This window comes from Tinamus guttatus, unplaced genomic scaffold, assembly GCF_059628265.1.
Source record: "Tinamus guttatus ecotype Peru unplaced genomic scaffold, ASM5962826v1 Tinamus_guttatus_pri_ptg000314l, whole genome shotgun sequence".
NCBI lineage: Eukaryota > Metazoa > Chordata > Aves > Tinamiformes > Tinamidae > Tinamus > Tinamus guttatus.
This window is the reverse complement of record NW_028288848.1, coordinates 6016611-6041964: the sequence shown is the minus strand read 5'-3', so window position 1 is coordinate 6041964 and position 25354 is coordinate 6016611. Positions and strand designations below refer to the sequence as shown.

The following is a 25354-nucleotide window of genomic DNA, read 5'->3' as shown; positions in this document are numbered from 1 at the left end:
CCTAAACAACTGCTCTAAGTCAGTCACTTCTCAGCACGATGGGGATGGACTCGTTGCCTCTCGTGTCAACCTCCCCCAGGATACACTCACTGCTCACTCCACACGTGCCATCACCGAACCACTCCACACTACACAGGGGCCCTCGGAAGCACCAGCGAGGTCTGCGGGTCTGCAGGCCGCTCTCCACGGAGCCCTGCTGCTGCCTCCAGCTGCGCCGCGGCCAGCGCCCGACGGGCAGCCCGGAGCAGCGCTGCGGACAGCAGCCCCACCAGCCGCCCCAGCCCTCTCGAACACACCGAGCGGGGCTACGCACACGTGCAAGATCTCTGCATGCTTCATTTTACCATCAGGCTCTGCTTTCCACAGGTGCAGACTATAATTTTCTCTCCCTCCCCCTGCCGCCCACTTTTTAATAACAAGCACAAGCTCTGCCTCCGTGTCTTTGATGGAGGCAGATGGCTTCTATATGGAGGAATGAGAACCACTAACGTGTTCCAGCTCTGAAGGGGGAGTCTCAGAATATCCCTGAAGGATCAAAACTAAAAGCAGGTGGCTGGAAAGAAAAAAAAAAAAAAAAAAAAAACGCACACACAACCCAAAACCTTACGTAGCTCCAAATCTCAAACACACCTGTGCCCCTCTGGTTACAACGTTCACAGAAGTGGAAAATGCTCTGGGTCTCCCTGCCTGATGAATAACTCTCCCCCACTGGAGTTGCCATTACACCAGTTTGGCTGTCTGGAGGTATAAAACGTATTAGACTGACCCCATGTGCTGCTGCCTCGATGTTTAACAGTCAAGGGGCTAAGAGGCTGGAGATTTGGTTCTCAGTAGCAGTTATAAAAGAAAACAATTCAACACTGGGAAAAAAAAAGAGCACCAAGTAATGCATAAAAAAATAAGAAAAGCATAGAATGAGAATGGTGACACTCCAACACAAGCAGGTCTGTAGGCCTTATAATCTCTGGAGTAGCAGAAAAAAAGCAGCTAAGAGGTGAGTGGAAAGGCATGAGCAGCACAAAGTACAGCAAGTCGCAGCCACCACCACAGCTGGCTGCTCACAAAGCTGCTGGAAACCAACACACCAATACAATTTATTGTCCACTCGGTCAGTGCACTCTTAGAGACTCCCTAAGAAGAGTTACCCCCAAGTGCTACATGGCTGAGCAGTTATTTTGCTAAGCATGTGCGCTACAAATATTAGTGTTAGCATCAAACAGTGGCCAGCCTGGTAATAGGTGTGCAGAGAAGACCCAAAGCATGGTTCCCAGGTGCTGTGGTCAGTATTTGAGATATCCTCAGACATTTAAATAAATAACAACTCTAACATTACAATGCACCTTTCCGATTATTATTTTGCCCCAGAATGGATAGAACACGAGAGTCATGCCTAGCTGAAAACGGATGGTCCTTTTGCCCTGATGTGGCAGGAAGGAAGGAAAAACAGCCTCAACTCTGATAGAGTGTGAGAACTCAGCGCTGTAAACCTTGGTGGATTGAGGGGAAACACTCGAGTGCCTTGTCCCCACTTTGGGGCCCTTTGCTTCCAGAGGAGAGCCGGGATTTAACACAAGGTACGAGAAAATAACCGTCTGGTACGATGAGAGCTGATGAGAGATTGCTTTGTCCTACTCCATGCAATACAAACTAAGTCCTACCACCAACTTCTCCAGCCGTGGTCCAGACCCACGTGTCAAGCTAAGAAGTTACTTACACGCACGCACACACTCATCCTTACACACCAAAAACAGTGGGCAAAGGGGCTGAACTGCTCAGAATGTGCTTTCTCTTAATAAAAAATATATATTAAAAACAACTTAAAAAAAATCCAATGACGGTGAAGACACTGATGAAGAAGTAAGTAGCTACAGGACCTCGGCAACATATTTCCAGACAATCCACCCACTGGATCCAGGCTAACTAAAGCCTGTGTGAGCAGCTTGCAGTGGTTGGCTCCCTTCTTGCTTGCTAGGCGGCTTCTAAGCTGTTCCCTTTTGTTGTTTTTTTTTTTTTCTTCCTTTTTCTTTTTCTCTTTTTTTTTTTTTTTAAACAGTGACAAATACAATCATAACACAGAAATTCAGGGAGTGAAATGAAAAAGGAACAAGCCATTATTGGAGAAATTCAGACTGGTATTTTCTCCTTTCCATTAAAAAAAAAAAACAACAAATAAAATTAAGAAAAGTTAGTAGTACTAATATAACCCTCCTGCTGCTGCTGTCTTGCTCAGTGACATTGGGGCATGCTGGCACGCACACACACACACACAGGCAGCTCTCAGACACTCGGACTCAGAAAAGCGAGTTTAGAACTGAAGTGAGTCTCCGGAGGAGACTGAGGACGGGTCCCAGGGCTAGAAGGTTTTTCGGTGGATGGCACGAGCTCCATCTTCTTCATATTCCTTTTTCGAAACCCACATTTTCTTAAAGGTGTCCAGTGAGGCCAGAATAGAGCCACTAGAGAGAAACAGGCAATAAGTTAGAGGTTAAGGGAAAATTCTGGGCCTGCTCTCACTGCCTCTCTGCAGTGATGCGTTGTGCCTATAGCACAGTGCTGCCAGGTTCAGTGAGGCATCTGGACTGCTGGTTCCTTACAGCAGAAATGCTCTCTGAACAACTTATGACCTTCTGGATCTGAGCTTAGCTCCCCTAGCAAAGGGGTACACAGCAGGAGAAACATGCCTAGAGCCTCTGCCCTGGCAAATTTACCACCTATGAGGCTGTTCTACCTCAGGTTGGATATTCAGACTAGCCACAAAACAAGGAAAATTAACAGGTCCAGCAGGAACCTTAAGAAGGGTGCAAGAGGTGAAAGGGTTATGGTATAGAGAGAGGCTCATGAACAAAGCTGCACGGAGCAACATTGTGCCCGGGTCGCAAACCCTCGCGCAAGCAGCCGGCCCAGAAGGAACAACACTGCGACAGCCAACAGGCTCCAGCTCCCAGCTGTCATCCCACTGCAAGACACGTCACTGCATGGTACGTACCCAATCCACGTGGAATATAATCTCTCCTGAGGAGCCGATATCTGGGGGAAGGAGAGCTTCAGTTAGTATTTTTCCAAGATCTAGCAGGCTCCTCCCGGGAAGCTGCCCCACTGCACTGCACCTGACAGCCAACAAAATGGGTGCGAGCTGTTCCACCGGCAGATACCAGTGGGACACCTCCAGAATGACCCTTTTTGGCCCAGGGTTCAGGCTTCTCTGACAGTAGGACCACGACAGCAGATACTGTTGGGCTGTCCAGGAAAAGCATGAGTGGTTTGAAGCATGGAGCAGCTGCGCTCTCAGCATGGTTCCTTTAGGAGTGCCAGAGCTGCAAACTACATGCAAAACTATCTGTGAAAAGCAACCAAGAAACTGCTCTTACCCTTATTTTGACGTCCTTAGGGGCTAGTTTCTTCACTTCGCTCAAGAGCCTGTCACCAAAACCTACACAAGACAGAAAATGCTCAGTCTGAACCCCTCAGCTAAGTTCGAGTTACATCTACCAATAATGTGACAATGTCCCATTCAGTCCTATTCAGCTGTCCCTCTACAAGTCTTACACACAGCCTAGTCTGGGGAGACACAAAACACAGCCACAGACACGGCGGACAGCCTGACTTTGTCTCATCTCACTCAGTCCTCTGAACATTGGCATAACAGGCTCTCTCAGCAGCATTTGGAGATGAGCAAACAAGTTTCTTATAGCTAGGACACTGGTGTGCCAGGTCCCTCTTCCTTCCCTCCACGTTCCTCCCACATACTAGCCTATGGATCAAGTGGGGAGACCAGTAGGTATCTGGAGATATTCACCTGTGGAGACATCCATTCCTGGCGGCAATTAGACATTTGGAGTTTGATTTCTTAGCACGGAAATCTCTGGTCCTCAGAATTTGTCCTCTTTCCCCACATTCCTCAGCTCTCCCGCCCTGAGAAAGACGGATCCCACCCTACTGAAAGAGGAGGGGCAGGAACCTTTGAAAAGCGTGGAGCCTCCAGAGAGCACGATGTTGGAGAACAGTGTTCGCCTCAGGTCCATGTCTGATTTCTGAATGGCAAAAACCAGCACCTCATGGAGTCCTTCACATTCCTCCCCAATCAGGTCTGGCCGGAAGAGAAGCTCCGGGGCTCGGAAACGGGCAGGACCGATCTGCAAGAAAAGGAATTACCAGAGTGAGAGAGAGAAAAGCATGGTTCAGTTCACTGCCTATAGACTCAAGTTTGGGCCTTTCTTTCTCAGCTGAAACTTAAACGTAACAAATTTCTCAGACATTCATACTATATCATTAGCTCCCAAGGGATTACCAGTTTTGCTGACTGCCCAAATAACTAAGGCACGGTTTCCATTTTGCAGGTGAAACAGAGGAAGAAACTTGCTCAACTCCACAGAACAGGTCAACATGAGAGAAGGGAGCAGATCCACAGCTGGTGCTGGAGGTAAAGCCTGTATATCTTCTCCTTCAACCCAGCCCTTCTAGAGTATTCCTATGCCACTCTTCAAAGCAACTTTCCAGACCTCTAGACAAAATAAAACACATACAAAACTGCTGCTGAACTTGCAGCAAGCTGATACAAACCCACAGTCTGTAGCCCATCTGTGTGAAGAGTTGCTAGATCAAAGCCTGAACTCTTACAGCTCTGGGTCCTCATGGTCTTCTCCTCACTCAGAAACCAGCAGAAGTAGTAAGTTCTCTAAAAATATTGGCATCCCCCTAGAAATTCTAGCGCCCTGGTCAGCAGTTTGGGATAAGTTCTGGCCTTTTAAGACACTTGTCTCCACCGAGTACCCTACTGCAATTCCCACCACTAGGCAGAGGGCTACGCTGGAACACCCGTGCTTCCTGTTACGAATATCCCGACATGCATCCTTACAAACCTCAATGGTGCTGCCATCGGGCAGGTAATACTGAGCCTTCTCAGTCTCCAGAGTCTCATCCTTCTGGGGGTTTATTGACAGGTAACAGGCACGCTAGGGAGGAAAGAGGAAAAGGGAGATGAGAAAGGCAATCCCAAACACTTCCAATAAAATACCTTCCTCACTACAAAAAGTTCTTTAAAAGACAAGGCCAAGCGTCCTAAAGGGGAGACTAATTTCAACATCTTTTTTGCTGGAAAGAAAACCTCCTATTTTGGGTTCACATCAGGAAAAATACCTTTATCTTCCCACCATGCTACAGGCCCATGTGAGGAATAGGGACACCAGGCTGTTCACATGCCCTCTCACAGCTGCTCCCCTCATGTCTCCAGCTTTCCTTTACTAATTAAGAGGTTACCTCCCTCCGGCACAGATGGGGTCTCTCTCCTGTGAACACTTCTAATCTGTTCTGGCACAGAGTAAAACAATCACTTAAAACACCTTTAATGGCATTAACCACATATAGATGTGCTTTTAGGTAACTCTGCAATGGATTAACAGCATGAACAAAATGTATTGCTGCACTTCAAAGAAGGATAATTAATAGGCAACAGCTAAAATCTCCTAATGTAATCTAAGACGATCACTTCCCACTGTCCAGCTACATTTTAAGTTAGCAAGAAACAAAATATGTTTAGACTTTCCACATTCCGTCATCATCCAGTATTGTTTCTTCAGCAGAAAGCTCTGCTATTCCAAATTGCTATCATTTGTGGATAAAAAAGAAATACTTTGTATCGAAGTAGGTATTAAGAGTTTCCCTTTGTACAGTAATTTCTATTTTAGACTTTTTAATATCACCCAATTTCTTTCCTGGCTTTTTTCTGTTAAAAAAAAAAAAAAAAAAACCAACAACAAAACATGGAGTCAGACCCCTATAGATCACAGCTGACTTTTAGGACCCAGAAATGCCTGTGCCCAGGGTCTCAGATTTGTGCTTGCTAGAGCGTGTTCAGACCCCTTCCACAAGCTTTCCAGAAGCAAGACGACTGCCAGCAATAAAAGTGAGGTTCCTCCCTTCAGATTTGCAATGAAGGCCCAAGTGGGTACCAGCTCTAGGCTCTGATATCCTAGCCATCTACAGCACTTTCCCCAGATAAAATTAATGCTAAAACAAGCAAAAGGTGCAGGTTGGAAAGGGAACATCAAGTTGTTTGCTCTCGTCCCCAGCACACTCACTGGTGAGCAGAGCAGGTTGCAAGGCAGGATCTGGCTCTCTTTACCCTGCTCTTTCTTGCCCAACTGTAAAGCTCACTCAAAAGATCACACCTGAGCAGGATGTTGTGCTCAGCCATTGGCACAAGCTCTTTTAAAAGTTTCATTCCCTAAGATATGAAGGGACTTCTGGCTATTTGCAGGCTTATTTCCAAAGAGCACAAGCTTCTTGTTTGTCCTATGCAGCCCTTTACACTGCAGGGGCTGCTTTGTACAGAACAGGCTTCTTCTGAAGCCAAGAGCTCCCCAGCCTCTTTGCACTAGATCTTCTGGCCCACAGATGTTGCAATACCTGCACATATCAATTTTCCTCTCTTTCAGCAATCAGCACTTGCAGAACAGGCAGAAACCTCCAACCCCATGAGCTGTAGGGCTCCAGGCCCCAGGCAGAAGCCATTCCACTGTACCACAACGTGGAGCACAGGCACTGCTCCCTCAGCACAGCCAACCAAACTACAGCCTTGCAGAACAAGTGTTTCCATTAGGGTCCTTGGCCAGCGCTCCCAGCCTGCTGACTCAGGCCAGAGTTATCCGCAGCAGCCACAGCATGTGATGAGGCTGAGAGCAGGGCAGCGACTGCCAGGCCTCAGCACGCAGCAATCACAGCCAGGACTCGTCTGAGAAGCAATCTCAGGTACCAGAGGCACAGACACATCAACAGCACCCAGGCACAGCAGGTCTAGCCGAAACCAGGCAGCAACCTGCCTGTCCGAAGACTGTGACGCAGCAAAGCCGCCGCGAGCGGTTGCCATCTCGGGGCTACCGTTCACTGTCCCACCTGAGTAAGGTACAGAAAGAGGCAGGTAAATCACCTCCTTGATGGTCTTGACGATCTCGAACTCGGAGGAGGTGTGGAAGTCGTAGCCCTCTTTCCGGAGATAGAGGCGCAGGAAGCGGGAGACATCGCGGCCAGCGATGTCAATGCGCATGATGGAGTGGGGCATGGCAAAGCCTTCGTAGATGGGGACGGCGTGGGTGACGCCATCCCCGGAGTCCAGCACCACTCCTGTAGTCCTCCCAGTAGCATAACTGGCAAAGAGGAAAACCACCCAGTCAGGACAAGCAGTTCAAAATGAGCCCCAAGATTGTGGCATGCCCAGGTACAGCTCAGAAAGCTGAGAATTCACTAAACGGGGCAAAAATCCCTGGTTCTCAACATAATTCAGCCAATTCTTGTAAATTCTTTATTACAGAAATTAAAATTTAAGTTCAGTTCTTGCTTGAAAAGTGCATGGGCTTGTGTGGATTTTCATGGGAATTTTGTTTCATGAGAAAATGGATTTCAAAGCAACATTTCACATGGACAAATCAAAGAGGAAAAACACTTACAGGCTGAGCACAGCTTGCATGGAGATGAAGAGCGCTGGCACATTGAAGGTCTCAAAAAACACCTCAGCAGCACGTTCTCTGTTCTTGCGTGGGTTTAGGGGTGCTTCTGTCAGCAGCACAGGATGCTGTTAAAAAAGAAAGGAGCCGTGCTGCAAAACAACCAGGAGGCACCTAGGTGTCTGTTCCTGAACAATTTCTGCTTATTCATTCACTTCAGGAGCTACTGGTGCAAGATGACAGATAGAGGGAATAATTTCAGCTAGTAAGCTGCATTAGACTATGAATCTCTGATAAACTGGAGAATGAGTAGGGCTCTAGTCCAGCTATGAAGGGCTCTAGCCCAGTTATATTTCTTAGATTTTCTAAGAAATCTCATCTGTAGCAATCCTGTTCCCGAAATATGGACAAGATGACTCTCAGTACCAAGAGCCCGGCCAAATGGCCGCAAAAGCAACAACTCTAGAAAATGAGTGATGCCATATGCTCCTTGCAAGAGCAGCCAAAAATATTCCTTTTCCACTGTAGGTCACCCATCATTCTTACTTATTTCATCACCTCTTGGCTATTTTATTTATTTCTCACCAAACCACATGACCATGGTTTTCTCTTTCCACACTTCAAAGGACATCACCATTGAGCAGACACCTGATACACAGGCAGAAGAGGAAAGGTGCTTCACAGAGTGGGATCATCAAAAAGAGTGTTAATAATACATCTGGAAAGTTTTTTTTTTTAGCTGGACCAGATTGTTAGACCTGGGGAGGAACATTGCCTAGACACTTCTTCTACAACATCTTCTGGGAGGTGAAAAAGAATAATTTCAACAACACATCCACTTAGAAATTCTGCAGAACTGCACAGGAAAGGTCACAACTCTTTCCCGGAGTTCAGAGACTCCTGGGGTTACACGCACAGATGAAGAGCCTGTGGCTGTTACCTAATGAGACACCTCACCTCCTCTGAGAACGTCTGAAGCTGGTCTTTCGAATAGACGTACTGCCAAATACGCTCCATGTCATTCCAGTCCTTCACTATGCCATGTTCCATGGGGTATCGGATTGAGAGGAGACCTCTGTGCTCCTGAGCAAACAGAAATATCAACACAGCATAGTCATCAGAGACACTCAACCAATCTCATTCCTGAATGTTACAAATATAATTTCATTTCTGGCAGACTCACACATTTCCAATTCCATGACGTGCTTGTAGTGCACAGGACAAAGTCCGAACTTTAATCACAAACCTTTCCCAGAGAAGTATTTGCAGAGGTTAAACAAGGCCTTTTTATACTGAGTAGGAAGGCCTCGTGTTTGTAGAGCACATTCCATCCCAACAGTTTTCAAGCATTACACAGACACCCATCAAATGGTATCTTTGTTCTACAGCTTAGCTGTAACAATGTTGTTGGCGAATGTAGTTCAGGGGATTCATGGGAAATATGGGATACACAATTGTGCTGAGAAGAACAGGACTGTGGAAAGCAGCTTCTCACCCAGATCAGGAGAGAAAAGGCAACCAAGTTCCAATTCTGAAGTCCCTAGTTGAGAAGATGGGGATCTAACCTACACAGACTGTGAAGTAGCTGAGAGAGAGAAGCAGATTTACTTGAGAAAATAAAAATGAGGGAAATGAGAGAAAAGGTCCCTGATCAACAGCTTGGGATGGGAATTTTACAGAGCTTCTTGCTGCAGCTTGAACACACGTAAAAATGAGATCTATTCTGCTGTTCATATCTATAACAATGTCAAAGAACAACATCCCCTTTACGTGCAACTGCTACAGCTCTTTACTTAGAGCAACATAGTGAGATAATATGATACACACAGGAAACAGGTTTCTTACCTCTGCTTTTGGACCAATGAAAATGTCCCCTTCTAAAGCACCAGCCATAACACGAACATGTTTTGGTCTGCCCACACTGGAAGAGAGACAAGAGTATTAATGCTCCTTGATGGAGAGGTTGGATGCACCCAAAGATACAGAGAGATCCAGGTTTGCTCTGCAGGAATTAACCCCTGAATCAGCAGGTCCAGCCCAGTGTAGCCACAATTGCCCTGATGATTCAGGCTTTACTTGTTCCAGCTGTGTCTGGAGTGAACCCGGGTAAACTGGGCAAAGGCCTGAGCTGGTAGATCCCCGTGGTGTTGTTTGACTTCAGATGGACTTCTCAGATTAGACATTTATAGCACCATACTCCACCTTACCAATAAGCCCGCATTGCTCACAACACAAATACACTCAAGAAACACCCTACTGAACTAAAAGCCAGTGTCTAGTCAGAGTTCCTGATCCACCAATCCTTCTTCCAGTAAAATTCCCAGAAAACTTTCACAGAGTTTGGAAGGGATCAAGACAATGGACCACACATTGAAGAACCACAGAGGGCTTCATACCTCCCACCTCAAAACCAACTTTGTTTTGCCTTTTTTTCCTTGTCCATCTAAAGTCTCAAGGCTAAAGGATCCTAAAGCTCTGGTGAGGTTCGGAGCCTGATAAAACATGATGCATAATTTTTCATAATTTCTTTTCTTCTGAAAATTTCAATGCACTTAATGATCTATTCTCCCTGACGCCTCTATGTAGCAGGAAGAACCAGTTTACCTCATTTCTCCAGTTACAACCATGGGACCATTCTTTCCCACTAAGTGTCAAAGAACTGGCACACAGCATTACCAACAACTCACCAAGGCCAGTGGGGTACTTACTAGTTTGGAAAGCAGTATTTTGGTATCTGATCACCTGCAAAGCCTGCTTTAATCACACCCGAGCCCTGTGGGAAGAACAGATAATGTTGGAGCTTACTGTCCATTTAGTCATCGTCACAAGTTTTAAAAGAGTAGCAAAATACATCAGAATTGCCAGACCCTCTCCCTTTTACCAGGTATTAAGCTTCCTGTTGACCTCCAAGCCAAGCTGGGGATGGGAAAGTGCCAATTTGTCAGCTTGGCCACTAGAGGGGAGCAACCAGCCCTGCCATCACCATCAGCAAGACCACCCAAGGGTGCCGGATACTGCTCTGTGCCCACCAAAGGGCTGCTCCCAATACACAAACATTTTATTACCTTCTGCTGCTACTTACAGGGAGTGCTAGGGACCCAGGGAGCCCACCAGCTCTGCAGTCCTGACTCCTTAAATGCCCTCTGAGAAGCAAAGTTTATTTCATTAAGTCTAGCAGCAGCTACATGGCTCCAGGGGCTACTACTAAGAAGGGGAAGGCAAAGGTTACAGGTTTCTCAGAAGTGAATTTGGAGAGGATGGAGAGAAGGTGGATAAAGTCAGAGAAGGGAGTGGGAAAGGGCTGTGTGAAACAGGTTGGAGTTGAGACTAAGCAAATTCAGGTGGTGGGTGAGCCAGGTAAAGTTAACGAGGCAGGTCAGGGAAATCTTATCAAACAAGGATTCTAGAAACTAGACCTGAATGGGGTCTGGAAGCAGCAAAGGTCCCAGTCAGGCTGTGCGAGGAAGGGCTGGAGGCAGGAAAGGCAGCTGACAGGATATGGCTGTTTGTTCAAAAGGGAGCAGGAAGGAGAGACTGGGAGGCAAATTGTGCAGCAGGGCAGGGAGACTGGAGTTCCTGGGACTTCCAAAGCAGCGTAAGCCCCAAACGCAGAGTGGGTAAAACCAGCATGAGAAATCAGCTAAGTGTGGAGCTCCTTCCCCCACAGCTTCCACACCTGTCGGGATCATCCCAAGGCACCCATGGAAGCCAGTAAGCAACATGAATCTGTGCAGACTCCTTCCCCTCCGCTTCCTCGCCTTGTACAGACAAATAACACCTTGAAACCACGAGCAGCGCACAGGAACCCGCGAGTTTCACTAAGGAGTGGATGTTCATGAGACCTGCTCATTTGGGCCATTTCACTGATCACCCCCAACTACCGCAGCACCGAGCCCTTGGGCAGGAAGGGGAACAGTTCATCTTTGTCCTCTACTCGGAGCAGAGCGTGTGAGTTTGCACTGAAGGCAGCGACTAAAGAGGTGCTCGTTCCCTCTCGATGATTCAGCAGCAGGACTGCTCTGGTTACAGCACCAGAAAGACGTTTTGGCTGCTCCTGCACGGCTCTCCCCTCCATGCCGCCTCCGTGCCGGTCGGCATCCCTGCTTTCACCCGCAGCAGGAACGACCTGCTCCGAGCCCTGCCAGAGGGCGAGAGCTGCCAGAGCTTGTCTGCAGGTACGAGATGGAAATAGGCTGAAATCCTGTCCCCAAGAACTGTCTGTGGCCACGTGGGCTCCGAGGGCACCCCCGGGCTGGCACCGGGCAGGGCTGCTCCCTCAGGGCCAGGAGGGCTCAATTCGGCTCCAGCTTCCTCTCCCAAGGCCTGCGCCAGCAAGCGCAGATGTGACAAAGCAGCCTACAAAGCGTTGAGACATCCTTTTGGACAAGCTGTCTTTTGGCTATTCACCTCCAAGCAGAGGCTCAAGAAAACAAAAATACTGCTCTGAGTTTCCTTACCACTGTGTGTAAACAATCCTTATACCTGAGGAAGAGGAACAAAATAAAAAATTAAATCACCCTTCCCTAGGCCTAGCAGCAAAGCACTGAACTGAGCGCAGCGACGCAACCCATCAAAATATTGTGCTTATTCCATAGCTCACTCCAGAGCATGACTGATCTTGCTGCCAGCGCTGCCTGCTGCTGGGAAGCGGTTTCAGGAAAACAAGGATGCTCCTATTTTAACAGGGCAACCAAAACCAACTTGTGACAGGCCAAAAGTGTCCTGGTGAGGTTTCTGGCAAGTTAAGTATTCTTGAATTTACATACTGAAGTTCAAAGCTATCCGAATGTGTCCGGAGTTCAGAACTCTTAGTGGAGCTAAAGGGGAATGGCTTCTTTTGAACAGGCCAGTAGGACAGAACTCAAACACAGCAGCGCTTCCAAGTGCCTGGGAATAACCTGGCACAGCTGTTGCTATCTCCACACTACAAAGACCTGATGGAGTTTTCTGACCTATTCAGTTTTGCCTGAAAACATTTTACTACTTTGAAGATGTATGTGTACTGAGTAAAGCTATTTATTATTGCCCAGTGTGAGATTCCTATACAATGAGAAGAAAAGGTTTAAGTGTTGAAATGACCCTGGCTGACTGAGAAAGATTAAAATAAAGATCTATTTTTATTTTTTATTTTGTTTCAAGTAACCAAATACCATGCATCCTCCCTTTGGCTGGAAGCTCTGTTTTATCAAAACTTAAAAGAATCTCCAAATTAACATCCTTCCATCAGAATGCATCCTGGTTGGGCTTTCATCCTGTGGGATTTTTGTTGTTGTTTTTGCATCTGAGCAACAGAATAAAAGGAGAGAGGAATTACATATCAAAGTTTAAGGAGAAGGGAGATAATCTCATTGAAAATTCTCAGGAGCATCTTAAAGTACTTGAACCCGCTCCTCCCGCTAGTTCTGTTGCTGACTCAGTTATTAATTCACTCATCTTGATGAGTTTAGGACACAAATTTAAATGGAAATCACTGATATCTAAAAGTCTGCTGCATAGCACTTCCAAGGGGGCAAATACATTTCATATTCTTATAACACTATTTTACTAGATGCTCACTTCATAAGAGCAAGAGCAAATGAAAGACAACAGTCTGTAGTGGCAGCTCAGCTGTTTAAAATGATACCACTTAGATGACCAAGCCAAATTTTATCCTGTTTCATGTAAATGGACACGACTCCATAGAGATGAAGGAATCTGCACCTGCCTGAACCACTGTCCCTTAACATGTGCCTTAAACTCATCAGGGCTCTTGGGCCAGTTGTTTTAGCAAGAGTGTTTTAGATGGAAACACAAGTCTTTAAAAGAAATGACTTACTGAGAAGGGAAGAGTACTAAGGATGCATAGCAGGAAAGCTCCAAGTTCTTCCCGTACATTTCAAAGCTCTTCCTATTGGAAATACGAAGCTGAGCATGCTTGCTGGCATGAGAAAGTCTGATTCTGCTTTTAGCCACATTCCTTAATGCCCCTTTGGAATACACAGGGACACTGGAGCAGGGCCGGGGCTGAGCAGTTGGCTTGTTTACAAGCACAGTCCTCGTTTCCCCCTTCCCACTCTCCCATACACACACAAGACGGGATCAGCCTTGAAGAGCTGCTCTCCGAGGAAAAGCACCCATGCGGCAGCAGCAGTAGCAGCACTTTCTCCGTGCAGCTTCCACTTCCCGTCTCGCCTCAGCTCGTGAGAGTACCAAAAATGCAACGTCACCGCGAGGCGCCGCGGCCGAGAGCCTGCCAGCGGCGGAGACACACAGACCCACGGCAACCGCGTCTCTCGCGCGCGTGGGAGGAGGGAAGTCATTCAGCAGAGAGGCAAGGAGAATTAGCAGGTTTTACAAGACCAGCTGATAAAAATGAGAAGAGAATCAGACTAAAGCGCAGGCACACGAGCCCTTCTTCGGGGCGGATGCAGGGGCAGGAATCATAGCACAAAGCAGCGCAGACTGCGATTACACACGGGCTGTTGTTACAAGGCTTCTTGCAACAAACCCACGCGCACAAGAACGTTATGCCAGCAGAGCACTCACACCAGCTAAGCTACTCACTCAGCACGACATTAGGGTGGATATTAGCCCACCCCTTTCCAAGGGCATCAGCCTAACCCATTCTTTCATCTCCAGTAAAGGAGAGGCCATATTTTTCTCCTTCTATTCTACTGCTTAATCTTTTCCACCATTAGACAATTTTCTTTGATGTCTATGCTGAATCTGTCTGCTGCAATAACAAAGACAGAAAATCCAGATGTATCAGAGAGCTCGAGTTGTGGAGAGGCAATGGGGATCAACAATGCAGAGAGATCAAGAGAATAATCAGGCTTGATCCTAGAAGTCCTACATTCACTTGGCACTTGAAAAAAACATGGCTCAAGGCTGGCTTGTCCCCAAGTCACACGGCAAAGGAGTAAATAAGGATGGGGAAAGCACGGAGCACAAGCGCCGACCCTCCGAGCCGATGACTGCAGGCAGCAGTGGCCAGGAGGGAGGAGCGAGACCGGGTGACTCAGACCCCAGAGGAGGCGGCGGCTCCTCCGGGCTGCTCCAGGCCTCCCGCTCCCCCGGCGCTGCCTCCATCCTCCTCCTCCTCCTCTCGACGGTGCCGCGGTGCCCGCGCACAGACAGCCCGGCCGGGCCCCATTGTCCCGCGGGCACAAAGAGGGGCGGGGCGGGGCGGCGCTGCTGACGGACGGCCCGAGCGGCCAATGGGTACGGGCTGCTCGGGCGGGGCGGGCCGCGCCCCGCTGAAGCAGGTACCAGCGGGCTGCCCCCCCACCCGTGATTGACATCCGCACCGGCCAATCGCGCGGCCCCTGCCGCTCCGCGCAGCGCGCACCTCGGCGGCGACACCGACCGCTCCCAGGGCCAGCGGCCGTCCGGCGCGTGACGGGCAGGCCCCCCAGCCAATCGCGGCGCGGGTAGGGCCGGAGGCCCCGCCCACCGGCGCGGCGCATCGCTCGGCCCGGTGCCGGGCGGGGGCCGAAACGGGGGGGGGGAGGGGGAACCGGCGGGGCGGCGCCCCGATGACAAAGGGATCGAGGCCCGCGGGTCCTCGCCGCCCGCCCTACCCGCGGGGCCGCGCACTCACGTTGTCTATCACGACGGGCTGGTTCGCTATCACATCGTAGGACTCCATGGCGAGGACGCGCCGCAGCCACCAGCCAGGGAGCGACAGCCCGGGCCGCGCAGGCGCACAAGGGCGGCGCGCAGCCGCCTGGGAGATGTATTCCTGGCGGCGCGGGGCGTGCTGGGAGCTGTAGTCCGCGCGCGCCCCGCGGCCTCGCGGGAGGCCCCACCGCGCGCGGGGGCTGCTGGGAGGCGTAGTGCCGGGGCGGGCAACCAGCCCCAAGAGGGAAAACGGAGCGAAACACCCCAAAATCAACCAGCAAAACCGCGGGGCGCCCCTGCGCACCGGAACGGCAGCCGGGAAGCCCCGGGGTTTGTTTTGTCCCTCCTCTGGGCATCGTTGTGGGAAAAGCGCAGCTGCGCCAACAGCACCTAGGGCTGCAGCAAGCACAGGAGGAGTCTCGCTCCCAAAAATAAAACATAAACGGCATTCTGGCATTAAATAACATGCTCCCTGCTGTTTTTTTTTTTTTTTCGTTCATCTTTCACACATTCTAAACGCATTTTAGATGGCTTGATCGTGACACTAACACGTTTCGAATTGAACTCTGAGCAAAAGCACCGGGTTTGAAGTTAGCTAAAACGCACTTCAAGGCCAGTAAATTCATCTGAAGGCTAACTCAGAACCACACCATCTTGCCCTGTATCTCCCATGAGGACGCTAAGACTTTTCTTCTGTGATTTTTTGCCTTGAATCCAGATAGCCGCATCTCAGATACCTTTTTTTAGTGATGTTTATCCTTCATCTAGGGCAAAAGCCCTTTATTTGATATGAGAGGATGGAAGATTTTAAATTACTTCAAGGATGGCATTGTATCACCTCAGTAAATGCCAAGAGAGACTAATTGTGTGCTTCAAGCCAACAGAGTATTCCACACATGACTCTGTTTATCATGTTTATCTCCTCAGTTGACTGTAAGTGACTTCTCAGGTAGATGTCACAAACAGCCGTATCACAGTAACAGGGCAAGTGAAATACTGTTTATTGCAGGGAGCAATGATTCATGGAAACACCAGCTGCTCACCTCCCTTCCTGGCATAATCATCTGTCTCTCCGCCAGCTTCTTGACTACACGTGATCCCCTAAAAGGTACGCTGCGAATATTGGTTTTAGAGTAAAGCCTACTTAAAGGAGAGACACAACAAGCAGGAGCACTCGCTCTCAGCGCAGTATAGCTCAGTTTTTCCTCTATTGATCGAAAAGCTCTACTGGAGCTCGAGTGCATGCACATCCTCACACACATGTGTAGGAGGGCCCTGTGGGAGCTCAGGAGTGGAACCAACCTCAGTGCACGGGGCAAAACCCTCTGTCCGACACCCCCGACACTGCGTGGCTCCGCAACGGCCTCGGAGGCACCTGCAAATAAATACATAAAAGTGGTGTGTGTAGGGGCAGGTGCTGTAAGGATTGGCGACATTAGAGGCCCTCCTTGCTATGGGGCTGCCCCACAGCAGAGTCCACAGCCTCCCTATCCTGCCCTGCCTGCCACAGCTCCCCACAGCTCCCTCCACAGCCACCATGGGACACAGCACTCCCCACAGAGCAGCTTCCTACCCCATCCCCTCCAGGACCCATTTCTCCCTATAGGGCCTCATAGAGCCCCACACAACAGCTCTGTCCTTCGCTTTCCTCCCCCTGCCCGGGGCCTGCATCATCCCACCCTGCCTCACAGCTCCCCATATGGCAGCTCTGCACCTCACTGCCTGCCCTGACCCTATAGCTTCCCCCCAAGGCCCTATAGCTCCCCACAAGCAGCTCTATACTCCTATAGCTCCACACAGGGCCCTAGAGCTCCCCACATAGCAGTTCTGAACCTCTCCAGCCCTACAGCTTTTCCCCCGGGCCCCACAGCTCCCCACAAGCCGCTCTGTACCCGCACAGCTCCCCACAGAGCAGTTCTGAACCTCCCCAGTCCTACAGCTTCTTCCAGGACCCTACAGCTCCACACACCGCAGTTCTGAACCTCCCCAGCCCTATAGCTCCCCACAGGCCCCACAGCTCCCCATAGAGCAGTTCTGAACCTCCCCAGCCCTACGGCTTCTCCCAGGACCCTACAGCTCCACACATCGCAGTTCTAAACCTCCCCAGCCCTACAGCTTTTCCCCTGGGCCCCACAGCTCCCCACAAGCAGCTCTATACCCGCACAGCTCCCCACAGAGCAGTTCTGAACCTCCCCAGCCCTACAGCTTCTCTCAGGACCCTATAGCTTCCCATACCGCAGTTCTGAACCTCCCCAGCCCTACAGCTTTTCCCCCGGGCCCCACAGCTCCCCACAAGACGCTCTGTACCCGCACAGCTCCCCACAGAGCAGTTCTGAACCTCCCCAGCCCTACAGCTTCTCCCAGGAGCCTATAGCTCCCCACAGAGCAGTTCTGAACCTCCCCAGCCCTACAGTTTTTCCCCCGGACCCCACAGCTCCCCACAAGCCGCTCTGTACCCCCACAGCTCCCCACAGCAGCCCCCACACCCCCAGGGCACCCCCCGCCCCGGCCGGCAGCGCCGCGGCCGCTAGAGGGCGCGCACGCCCCCCCATCCCCGGCGCGGCGGGGCGGGGCGCGGACGGGGAAGAGGCGGGGCCGCCCCGCCCCGCGCCGCGCCGCCATTGGCTGAGCCGGCCGCCAGTCGCGCCGTCCGCGGCAGCGGGGCCGCCCCGCCCCTCGTCCCGCAGCGCCGCGGGGGCCGCCGGGGCCGCGCCGGGCGGGAGGCGACGCGGGGCCGCGCGCGGGGTCCGCCGCGAGCAGCCGCCGTCCCGGGGCCCTGCCCGCATGGAGGGCGCGCGGCCCGGCGGGGGCGTCCCCGCGGCCGGCGGGCCGGGCTCGGCGTCCGCCCCGGCCGCGGGCTCCTTCCCGTCGCTCTTCCCGCCGGGGCTGCACGGCATCTACGGCGAGTGCCGCCGCCTGTACCCCGAGCAGCCCAACCCGCTGCAGGTCACCGCCATCCTCAAGTACTGGTGAGGCCGGGGGGAGCGCGTGGCCCTGGGGCGGCGGGGGGCTTTGTGTGGGGCTGGGGGCCGCGCGTGGGCCTGGAGGTCTGTGGGGGCCTTGGTTGGGGCCTACGGAGGTCCTGGAGGTCTGTGGAGGCCTTGGTTGGGGCCTACGGAGGTCCTGGAGGTCTGTGGAGGCCTTGGTTGGGGCCTACGGAGGTCCTGGAGGTCTGTGGGGGCCTTGGTTGGCGCTGGGGTGGCCCTGGGAGGTCCTGAGTGCAGCTGGGGGGCAGCGGCCGGTCTCGTGTGGGGCTGAGGGGCTTGGGGTTGTGGGGAGCAGCAGGGCTCGGTTCCCATGTGAGGTTATAGAAGCTCTGGGGCACCTTGCGGCTGTGGGGCACTGCGTGGGGTTGGGAGAGTTTGGGCAAGCAGGGGGGTTTGGGGATGGCTCCAGTGAGGCTGGCAAGGAGGGAGGCCCTGGAGAGCAGGGATGGAGTGGGATGGGAATGGGTGATATAATTAAGGGGTTTGGGGTAATGTGGAGCTTCCCGGACTGGGGAGGAGGGTCCTGGTGGGGGCAGCCCCCCCAGGAGAAGCCTCTGCGCCTGGGGAGCTCCTGGGGTTGTTCCTGCTGTATGAGCTCCGCTCTGCCCTGGAGCTTGGGACACGAACAAGGGGTTGAGCAGAGCGAACCTGTGCGCCGGCCTCCGACCAAACGCATGTGGTGCAGCCCGTGACCCCCCTCCTCGGAGAGAACCGGCCGCGTCTCCCGCGCAGAGCCGCTGCCCGAGGATCTGCTGCTTCCCATCACTGCTGCCACAGTGTCTGACACCACTAACGGCAGTTGTTTATGTGAGAGAGCAGCACGGAGGAGTGCTTGGGTGTTTAGCTATCGAGATAAGTGTCTAGCCCTGTGGGAAGAGGAGGCCCTCGTGCTTTTCACTGCGGCTCTGCTGTTCAGCCCCCTCTTCTGGACCTAAGGAACATGATCAGGTCCCTGCTGGCTGTCGCTGGCCCTGGCATTGACCAGTGTCGCTTGGAAAAAGTTTAGCAAAAGTTTAACTTCTTTGTTTACAGTAAGCTTTAACCTGTGTGTGTCTTCCCAGTTGGCTCCTGAGCAGCAACAGGATAATCTCCACCCTATGAGTTGCTGTGCAAGGCAAGGTCTTGCTGGTATCTTCCAAATACGGGTTGCCCTTTGAGGTTCCAAACAAGAAGTACAGCTGCTGGTCCACAGTGCTCAGGTTTTCCTCTTTGCTGTTGTTGTTAATTACTTAAACTGGGCTGTTAATTACTTAAGATGGAGTGAGACCAGGAGATCGTGAAAATCTGTGGCTTTGGACACCAGTACTGTGGTATTTCAGTGATGGTCTGCTCAGTTTGTTTAGGTGCCTGTAATATCTTAGATATTCAAGTGTCATGAGCTTCCAGTCATTGTGGTTTAGGAGTCAACAGCTTAATATGCTACTGGTGAGAGTGATGATGATGTGTGTGGGATGGAGATTTGGGTCTGTAAGGAGGATTGGCAGAGACCCCTCTTTGGGAAGAATCCTGGCTTCCTGTTTGCTTAAAGGGGTTGATTAGCCCCTTGCTGCAGTTTGGAGCTCACACACTCGAAAAAACTGCTATTGGCAGTGATGATAGATTGCATGTGAGTAGTAACATGAAGGCCTGTTTGTGTTTTGTGCTTAATGGACTGTTATCTCAGTATTTTTCTCATGTAGTTGGCAAACCTGGAAAAACTTGGAGGTTGGATTTGCTGAAGGCTTCTGCCACTGCCTGCCCTCAGCTCGTCTGCCCTCCTTTGCCTGAGCTGTGAGCTAGTTAGTGGCTTAGTCTGAAAGAGGAAATTGCTGAACAAATTTTCCTGCCTTAGGAATATTCTGAAGCAAATCAGCTTTTAATAATACGTATCAGTTTCCCTATGGTGAGCAACAAGTTTGTGTTCGGGGAGTTGGAATTATATTCTTGAGCTGGCACGGTGCGGTGTATGCCTTACTGCACAGAGCTGGGGGATCCAGAATCACATGCCTGCTAAATGAAGGGACTGGCCTTACAAATTATTTCATGAAACTAGCAGCTTTTCTTTTCTTTTTCTTTTTAAACACCATTCGCATATCTTGGGAGAGAGAGAGAGTTCTTGATTGCAACCGGAGCTTGTAGGAAAAGCTCCTCATTGTATTTGTGAGAGGTTATGCCTTGAAGGAGTTAGTCTCTGTTGCCATCCACTACCTGTCGTTATTTTTTTTAAATGAAGCTGAATCCTTCTGAAGTGGAACACCTTGATGCACAGAGCTGCAAGGGAAAGTAAATTCATACTTTTATTGCTTTGTGATTGGTTTTGAAATATGTAGAATTTGGGCTGGACTGTTTTTTCATCCCGTGTCTTGCTCTGATCTGTGGTCTGTGATGGCTGGGGGGGTCTCGGAGCACCCCTGAAGGGCTGACAAAAGGCAGCTCAGGAAAGCAGACCTGTTATCAGCTGCTGGAAATTATTGTAGAGGATCCCCTGGAGACTTTTCAGGGTGTAAACAGACTGGGGATTTCCCAGTGTTTTTCTCATTGTGGAGTTGTTTCCCCTCTGCCCACTTGGGCTTCTCCTTTGACAGAGACTTTAGAGTGCTCTTAACATCAGTCAAAAGACAGTTCTTCATGGGGATGCAAATCCCGTTTTCCCCTGAGGCTGCCCTTCTTGCTCCTAAATAAGCTCCATGAATAGAGAATGGAACAAATTTGTACCGTACCTGCAGCTTTGAAGTTTTGGTCTCGCTAATAAAATCCTCCAACGCTCGCAGCGCTTTGGGTGAACCTGTGCACTGATATGTAGATTGTGGTCCCAGGTCGGAGCGGTGCCGCAGTGACTGTGGGCGGGAGCGCTGAGGAGGCAGCGCAGCAGTCGAACCTGCCCCTGAAACTGGTTCCTATCTGTGTTAACTGGCCCTGGCTGAGCGGTGTCAGCGCAGCTGTATGTCACAGTTGTGTGTTTTTCCAAGTACGTTACTGTTACGAGCTTTTTGCTTTATTTAAATCGCTTCCAAGTCTGCCAGACCTCCTAGGGAATAAGCGCGGTCCGCCTGGGTTGCTGTGTAGCGTGTGGACTGGCACGTAGCTGACCAACCAGGCCTGCTCCGTGCGGAGCGGGGCTCAGTGCCGCAGAGCTGCCTGGTGCGGTGTCCTCGCACACGGGTTTTTTGCTAGTTTGGTGCTGCTGATCCTGGGAGAGGCTTGGTGTTTTTGGAAATTGCTCGCAGGAGGGAGGAGGGCAGTTTAGCCTAGCGGAGCCTCAGCAGGGTTTGCTCATGGGTGCCTCTGCTCCAGGGAATGCCATGGGAGCCGCCCTGGGGAAGAGCGGGCTTGTGGAGAGGCCCCTGCCCTGGAGAGGGGACAGTTAAGGGCTTGTTTGTGGTGCTTGTCATCAGAGTGTCAAAATGCCTTGTGTCAGCAGGCAGTGTGAATCATCTGGCATGCAGGGTGTTATTAAACCCGGGTTGGGAGCAGGTTTCATGCATGCAGGAGAGGGTTGGTGCTTAGCAGGTGGAGGTGTTTTCCCCTTGTTGCAAATCCCATTCACCTGCTCTGGCTCCTTGCTAACCCCCTATATGTTCTGCTGCTTGCTCTCCTGCTTTGGATCTTCCCAGTCAGGTTAACTTTGGCAAACTGTTTCTGCCTATGGGGAATTCGGGTGTTTGCATTGCTCCTTTTCTGTCCTGCACAGAAAGGAGCTCTAAAGCCAGAGGCAGGGGCAAATAAACTGATAACAGTTTCCTGTACAGTTTTCCTTCAGCAAATACTATGTAGGGAGATGTCCTGGAGGCCCTCAGTCCTTTGGAGGGAAAGGAGCACTCTGTGTGCGTGCAAGGTATAGGGCAGCTCTACACAGCCCCTGTGCCTGGCTGGAATCACTTCCATCTGGCCCTATCCCCATTCTTGTGCTGGAAGTTATTGCCATGTGGAGTCTGAGAGCTGGCCAGTCAGTGCCACCACTCTGAATGCAACCACCTGGCCACACATTTTCTGCAGAGATCTTAGTCTCTGGTGCAACCTGGTGATGGGGGAGGAGTGAAATGCAGGTGGAAATAGAGAGCATCAGATGGGACTATGCTTTCTTTTCCTAAGTGTTTCAAGAAATGACTGAGGAGAAAGGGTTTTTTGCAGGTTGCTACAGCGATTGAACTCTCTTCCATCCCAGGGCCCAAACTGTGCCCTCTGTGCTTGTTTTCCAGTTTACATTTTACACAGCAAGATTGCTCTTGTTTTATGGGAACCTAAAGGTTATATATATTTGCATGCCTACACCTTAATCCTTGTCTAGGTGAACTGTCTTTACTGCTCAGGATGCTTCTGTTCTCCCTCCTGCTGGGGTATCCTCAGCTACATCTTGACTGAGCAGCTGGAAAACCAGAGCTGGCTTAGAGCCCTGTGAAGGTCTTATATGACTAAGGGAACGGAAGCTGCTTTAAGGAATGTCACTCATTTTGAATAACTCTACTGCTTTTTGTTGTTGTTTTTGTTTTCCCCTACAGTAATAAAAGGGAGGCAGTGCACTCGCTGAGAGTGCCTGCAGGCTTTCCAAGCTGATCTGCTGTTATTGTTTCATAAAACCCTTTTAATATAAAAAGCTGGTATATTATTTTGTAGATTTTTAGAAACAGTTGGGAATTTATGTTGTTTTTGTTGTTCTGTGGTTTTGTCATTTCTCTTGTGAATTGTCTCTACTAATTGGAGGTGGTTTGGTAAAAGTAATATAAAAGTAATATATTGATCATGTCATTGGAAAATGTCCATCTTGCATTTTATAGGCAGCCTTAGATCCTTTTAGATTAATTACTTGACCAGTTTGGTTGTGTTTCTTCTTGCTGGTGTAGACCCTAAACACGTTCCTTGCTCTGTTAGCCTCCTTAGGCTTTGGGTAGGAATACGCTGTGCTCAGTTGTGCTCTTTTTCCTCTTGTCCCTCTCAAGATGCTGCACAGAAGATAAGTGCCCTGACTGTAAAATAATCCTTATTAAGATCTCCTTCCTGTTCCAGCTTCCTAAATATAAACTCCATGGTGGTTCTGCAGCTATTCATGAGACAGATGAACTTTATTTTGCTGAATAAGAGACTTCAGAGGGGTGGTGAAGAGTAGATAGAGGATTTTGTATAGTGTAACACTCTGAGTAGGAAACTGCTTAATAGTTTCTCAGCCCTTTTTGGAAAGAAGAGGAAACCTTGTGATGAAGATGTTTAGGCACTGCAGCTCCGCTGAGGCCTGTGCAGAACTGGAAGAGCAGCCTGGCTGCCTCTGCCCTGCATTGCTGACATCCCAGCTCTGTCTCTGCAAATGAGCCTCACGATTGCTGTGCTCAGTGCATCTGATCTAGAAATAAGTGTGCAAGGTGAGGGGTAAATCTCTTCTGTGTTGACTACCTCTTTTTCTGAAGCTCATGGTGCAACTCTAGCTGTGCCACCAGCAGCCAGGTTACAGACTGAGGGCTGAAAGCCTTGTCAGGGATCCTGTCTTGCCGAGTGGGACTTTATGAAGGGTGCTGACTTGGAGAGGGACTGTAGCTACGTTTTACTGGTTGATTGCCCCAAGCTTCCTTGCTAAGGCAAGATCTAAACCCAATTGCAGAGCACAAACATTCCCCTGAGACCTGGAGCAAGGCAGCCTGACAAGGGACTGAATGCTTGCAAGCTTCTTCCCAAACCTCCTACTGTCATATACGAGGCCAATGGTACTTTAATTGTGGAGAAAAAGAATAAGGCACTTTGCTGTCTTTGTGGAGCAGTTTCGGAGCATGGAATGATGTTGCACCGAGCCCCGGGGCCAGTGTGGGAAGTGGAGGTGTGTCCTGAAACCTGCGAGTGATGGGGCCAGGGTCCAAGCAGCTGATGCTGATGAGGGGAGCTAATGTATAATAAGTGGCTTGAATGAAGGAGGGTCATACTAGCTTGGATTCTCCTTTTTGGGGGCATTTGGAAGTATTTTACGTGATTGAAAAAAATGAGTTGCAGACAGGAAACAGTTAAACAGCTGCTCATGCTATTCCGTAAACACTTGTGGTACGTGGTTTGGTGTCTTGTCTCTCCTTGCTTGTTTCTATCCTGTTTATTTTATGATTGACAGGGCAAACAGTAAGCAAAACAGTGTGTAGTGTCTCCATTCAGAGGGGAATTTACCTGCCTCTGCACAGCCAGATGTGGCTCCAAGGAGTTGCAGAATGAGTGTTTTTGCACTATCTCCATTAGTGCCACCGAGTTTCACCTTGTCCTGTAATGAGATGAATTTCTGATAATTTGGGTGATTTAATCTAGTCTGCTGACTGTGCTGCATTGACTTTTAAGTGATATTCTTTTGTGTAGCCATTTTAATATTGAAGCAGAGGTGGCAATTACATGTCTTACTTGTTCTTGATTGATGCAGCTAGTGTATTTTACAAGTTTTGCCGCTAACTTTTTCTGAATTGATACTTTCTCCTCCACTGTTTTAACCGCTGAGCTTATATTCAGAAGTACAGATTACTCTATCAAAGCTTATCTACTCCAGATTTTGCTTTAAGGAGTAACAGGGTTTTGTTTTGTGTGCTTTTGTGTTGTTGTGTTTTTTTTTTGTTTTGTTTTTGTTTTTGTTTTTTTTTCCATTAAGTTGAGGTATATTCTTGTGGCCTGAATTAAGCTTGCAGTGCAGATACAGCTATCACTCTTCACTGGTACAATTTTCCTTGTTTTGTGAAAACTTTAATATGATTTTCCAGAGGTTTTTTCATGCTTTACTATTAAAAACATCTTGGTATGTTGCACATATGTACTTTGCTTTCCTATTCTTGAAGCTCTCTGGACTTAACCCAACCTTTCTCTTCATTTTTTTTAAAGATAACTTGAATGTGCCCATTTCATTTCTGTCACTGGCTATGATTTAAAGCAGGTCTTTGTACAGCCCATTGTGGCGTCTGTGGTTGCTTCTTCTAGCTAACTTATGTAAAACTTTTTCTTCTTTTGGTGCAGGCTGGGAGGACCTGATCCTCTGGACTACGTGAGCATGTACAGGAACCTGGGGAACCCCGCGCTGAATGTTCCTGAGCACTGGCACTATGTCAGCTTTGGGTTAAGTGACTTGTATGGAGACAACAGAGTACATGAGTAAGTTTCTCATGAGAGTTTGGTGTGTGCTGTTTTTTCATTGAATTTAGGCTTTTAGGTAAAACTCTGTTCTGCTGTTGTTGTTGTTTGATCCGTTGCCTCTCTGCTCTGAATACTGTAGTCCTGGTCTTGCTATAGGATGGTGTGTGCTTTTTGCATGCAGAAGAATTACTCTGTCCTCCCCTTCAGAGGTAGGGTCTGCTTTCAATGCAGTACATTGCCTTTCCTCTCCCTGCTCCTGTTAGTCTGTTA

General features: G+C 49.8%; 2 protein-coding genes across 6 annotated transcripts in view; one reads left to right on the top strand and one right to left on the bottom strand.

Annotated features, from left to right (window-relative positions):
• Window positions 1-1606: 1606 nt before the first annotated feature.
• ACTR1A (actin related protein 1A) lies at window positions 1607-15128 on the bottom strand. Its single transcript, XM_088528666.1, has 11 exons — window positions 15019-15128; window positions 10148-10212; window positions 9285-9360; window positions 8397-8522; window positions 7443-7567; window positions 6926-7142; window positions 4860-4952; window positions 3959-4133; window positions 3369-3430; window positions 2987-3027; window positions 1607-2456 (listed from the first exon to the last, which is right to left on the bottom strand). Exons 1-11 carry the CDS (start codon window positions 15064-15066, stop codon window positions 2354-2356), a joined length of 1131 nt encoding a protein of 376 aa, XP_088384792.1. The 5' UTR covers window positions 15067-15128; the 3' UTR covers window positions 1607-2353.
• A 2694-nt stretch (window positions 15129-17822) lies between these two features.
• Window positions 17823-25354, top strand: part of SUFU (SUFU negative regulator of hedgehog signaling) — an 85230-nt gene continuing 77698 nt past the window's right edge. For all 5 annotated transcript variants that reach the window (XM_088528664.1, XM_088528663.1, XM_088528665.1 and 2 more), the window contains exons 1-2: window positions 17823-18007; window positions 24968-25102. In XM_088528664.1, coding sequence (XP_088384790.1) covers window positions 17823-18007; window positions 24968-25102 — 320 coding nt within the window. The remainder of the gene's footprint in view (window positions 18008-24967; window positions 25103-25354) is intronic.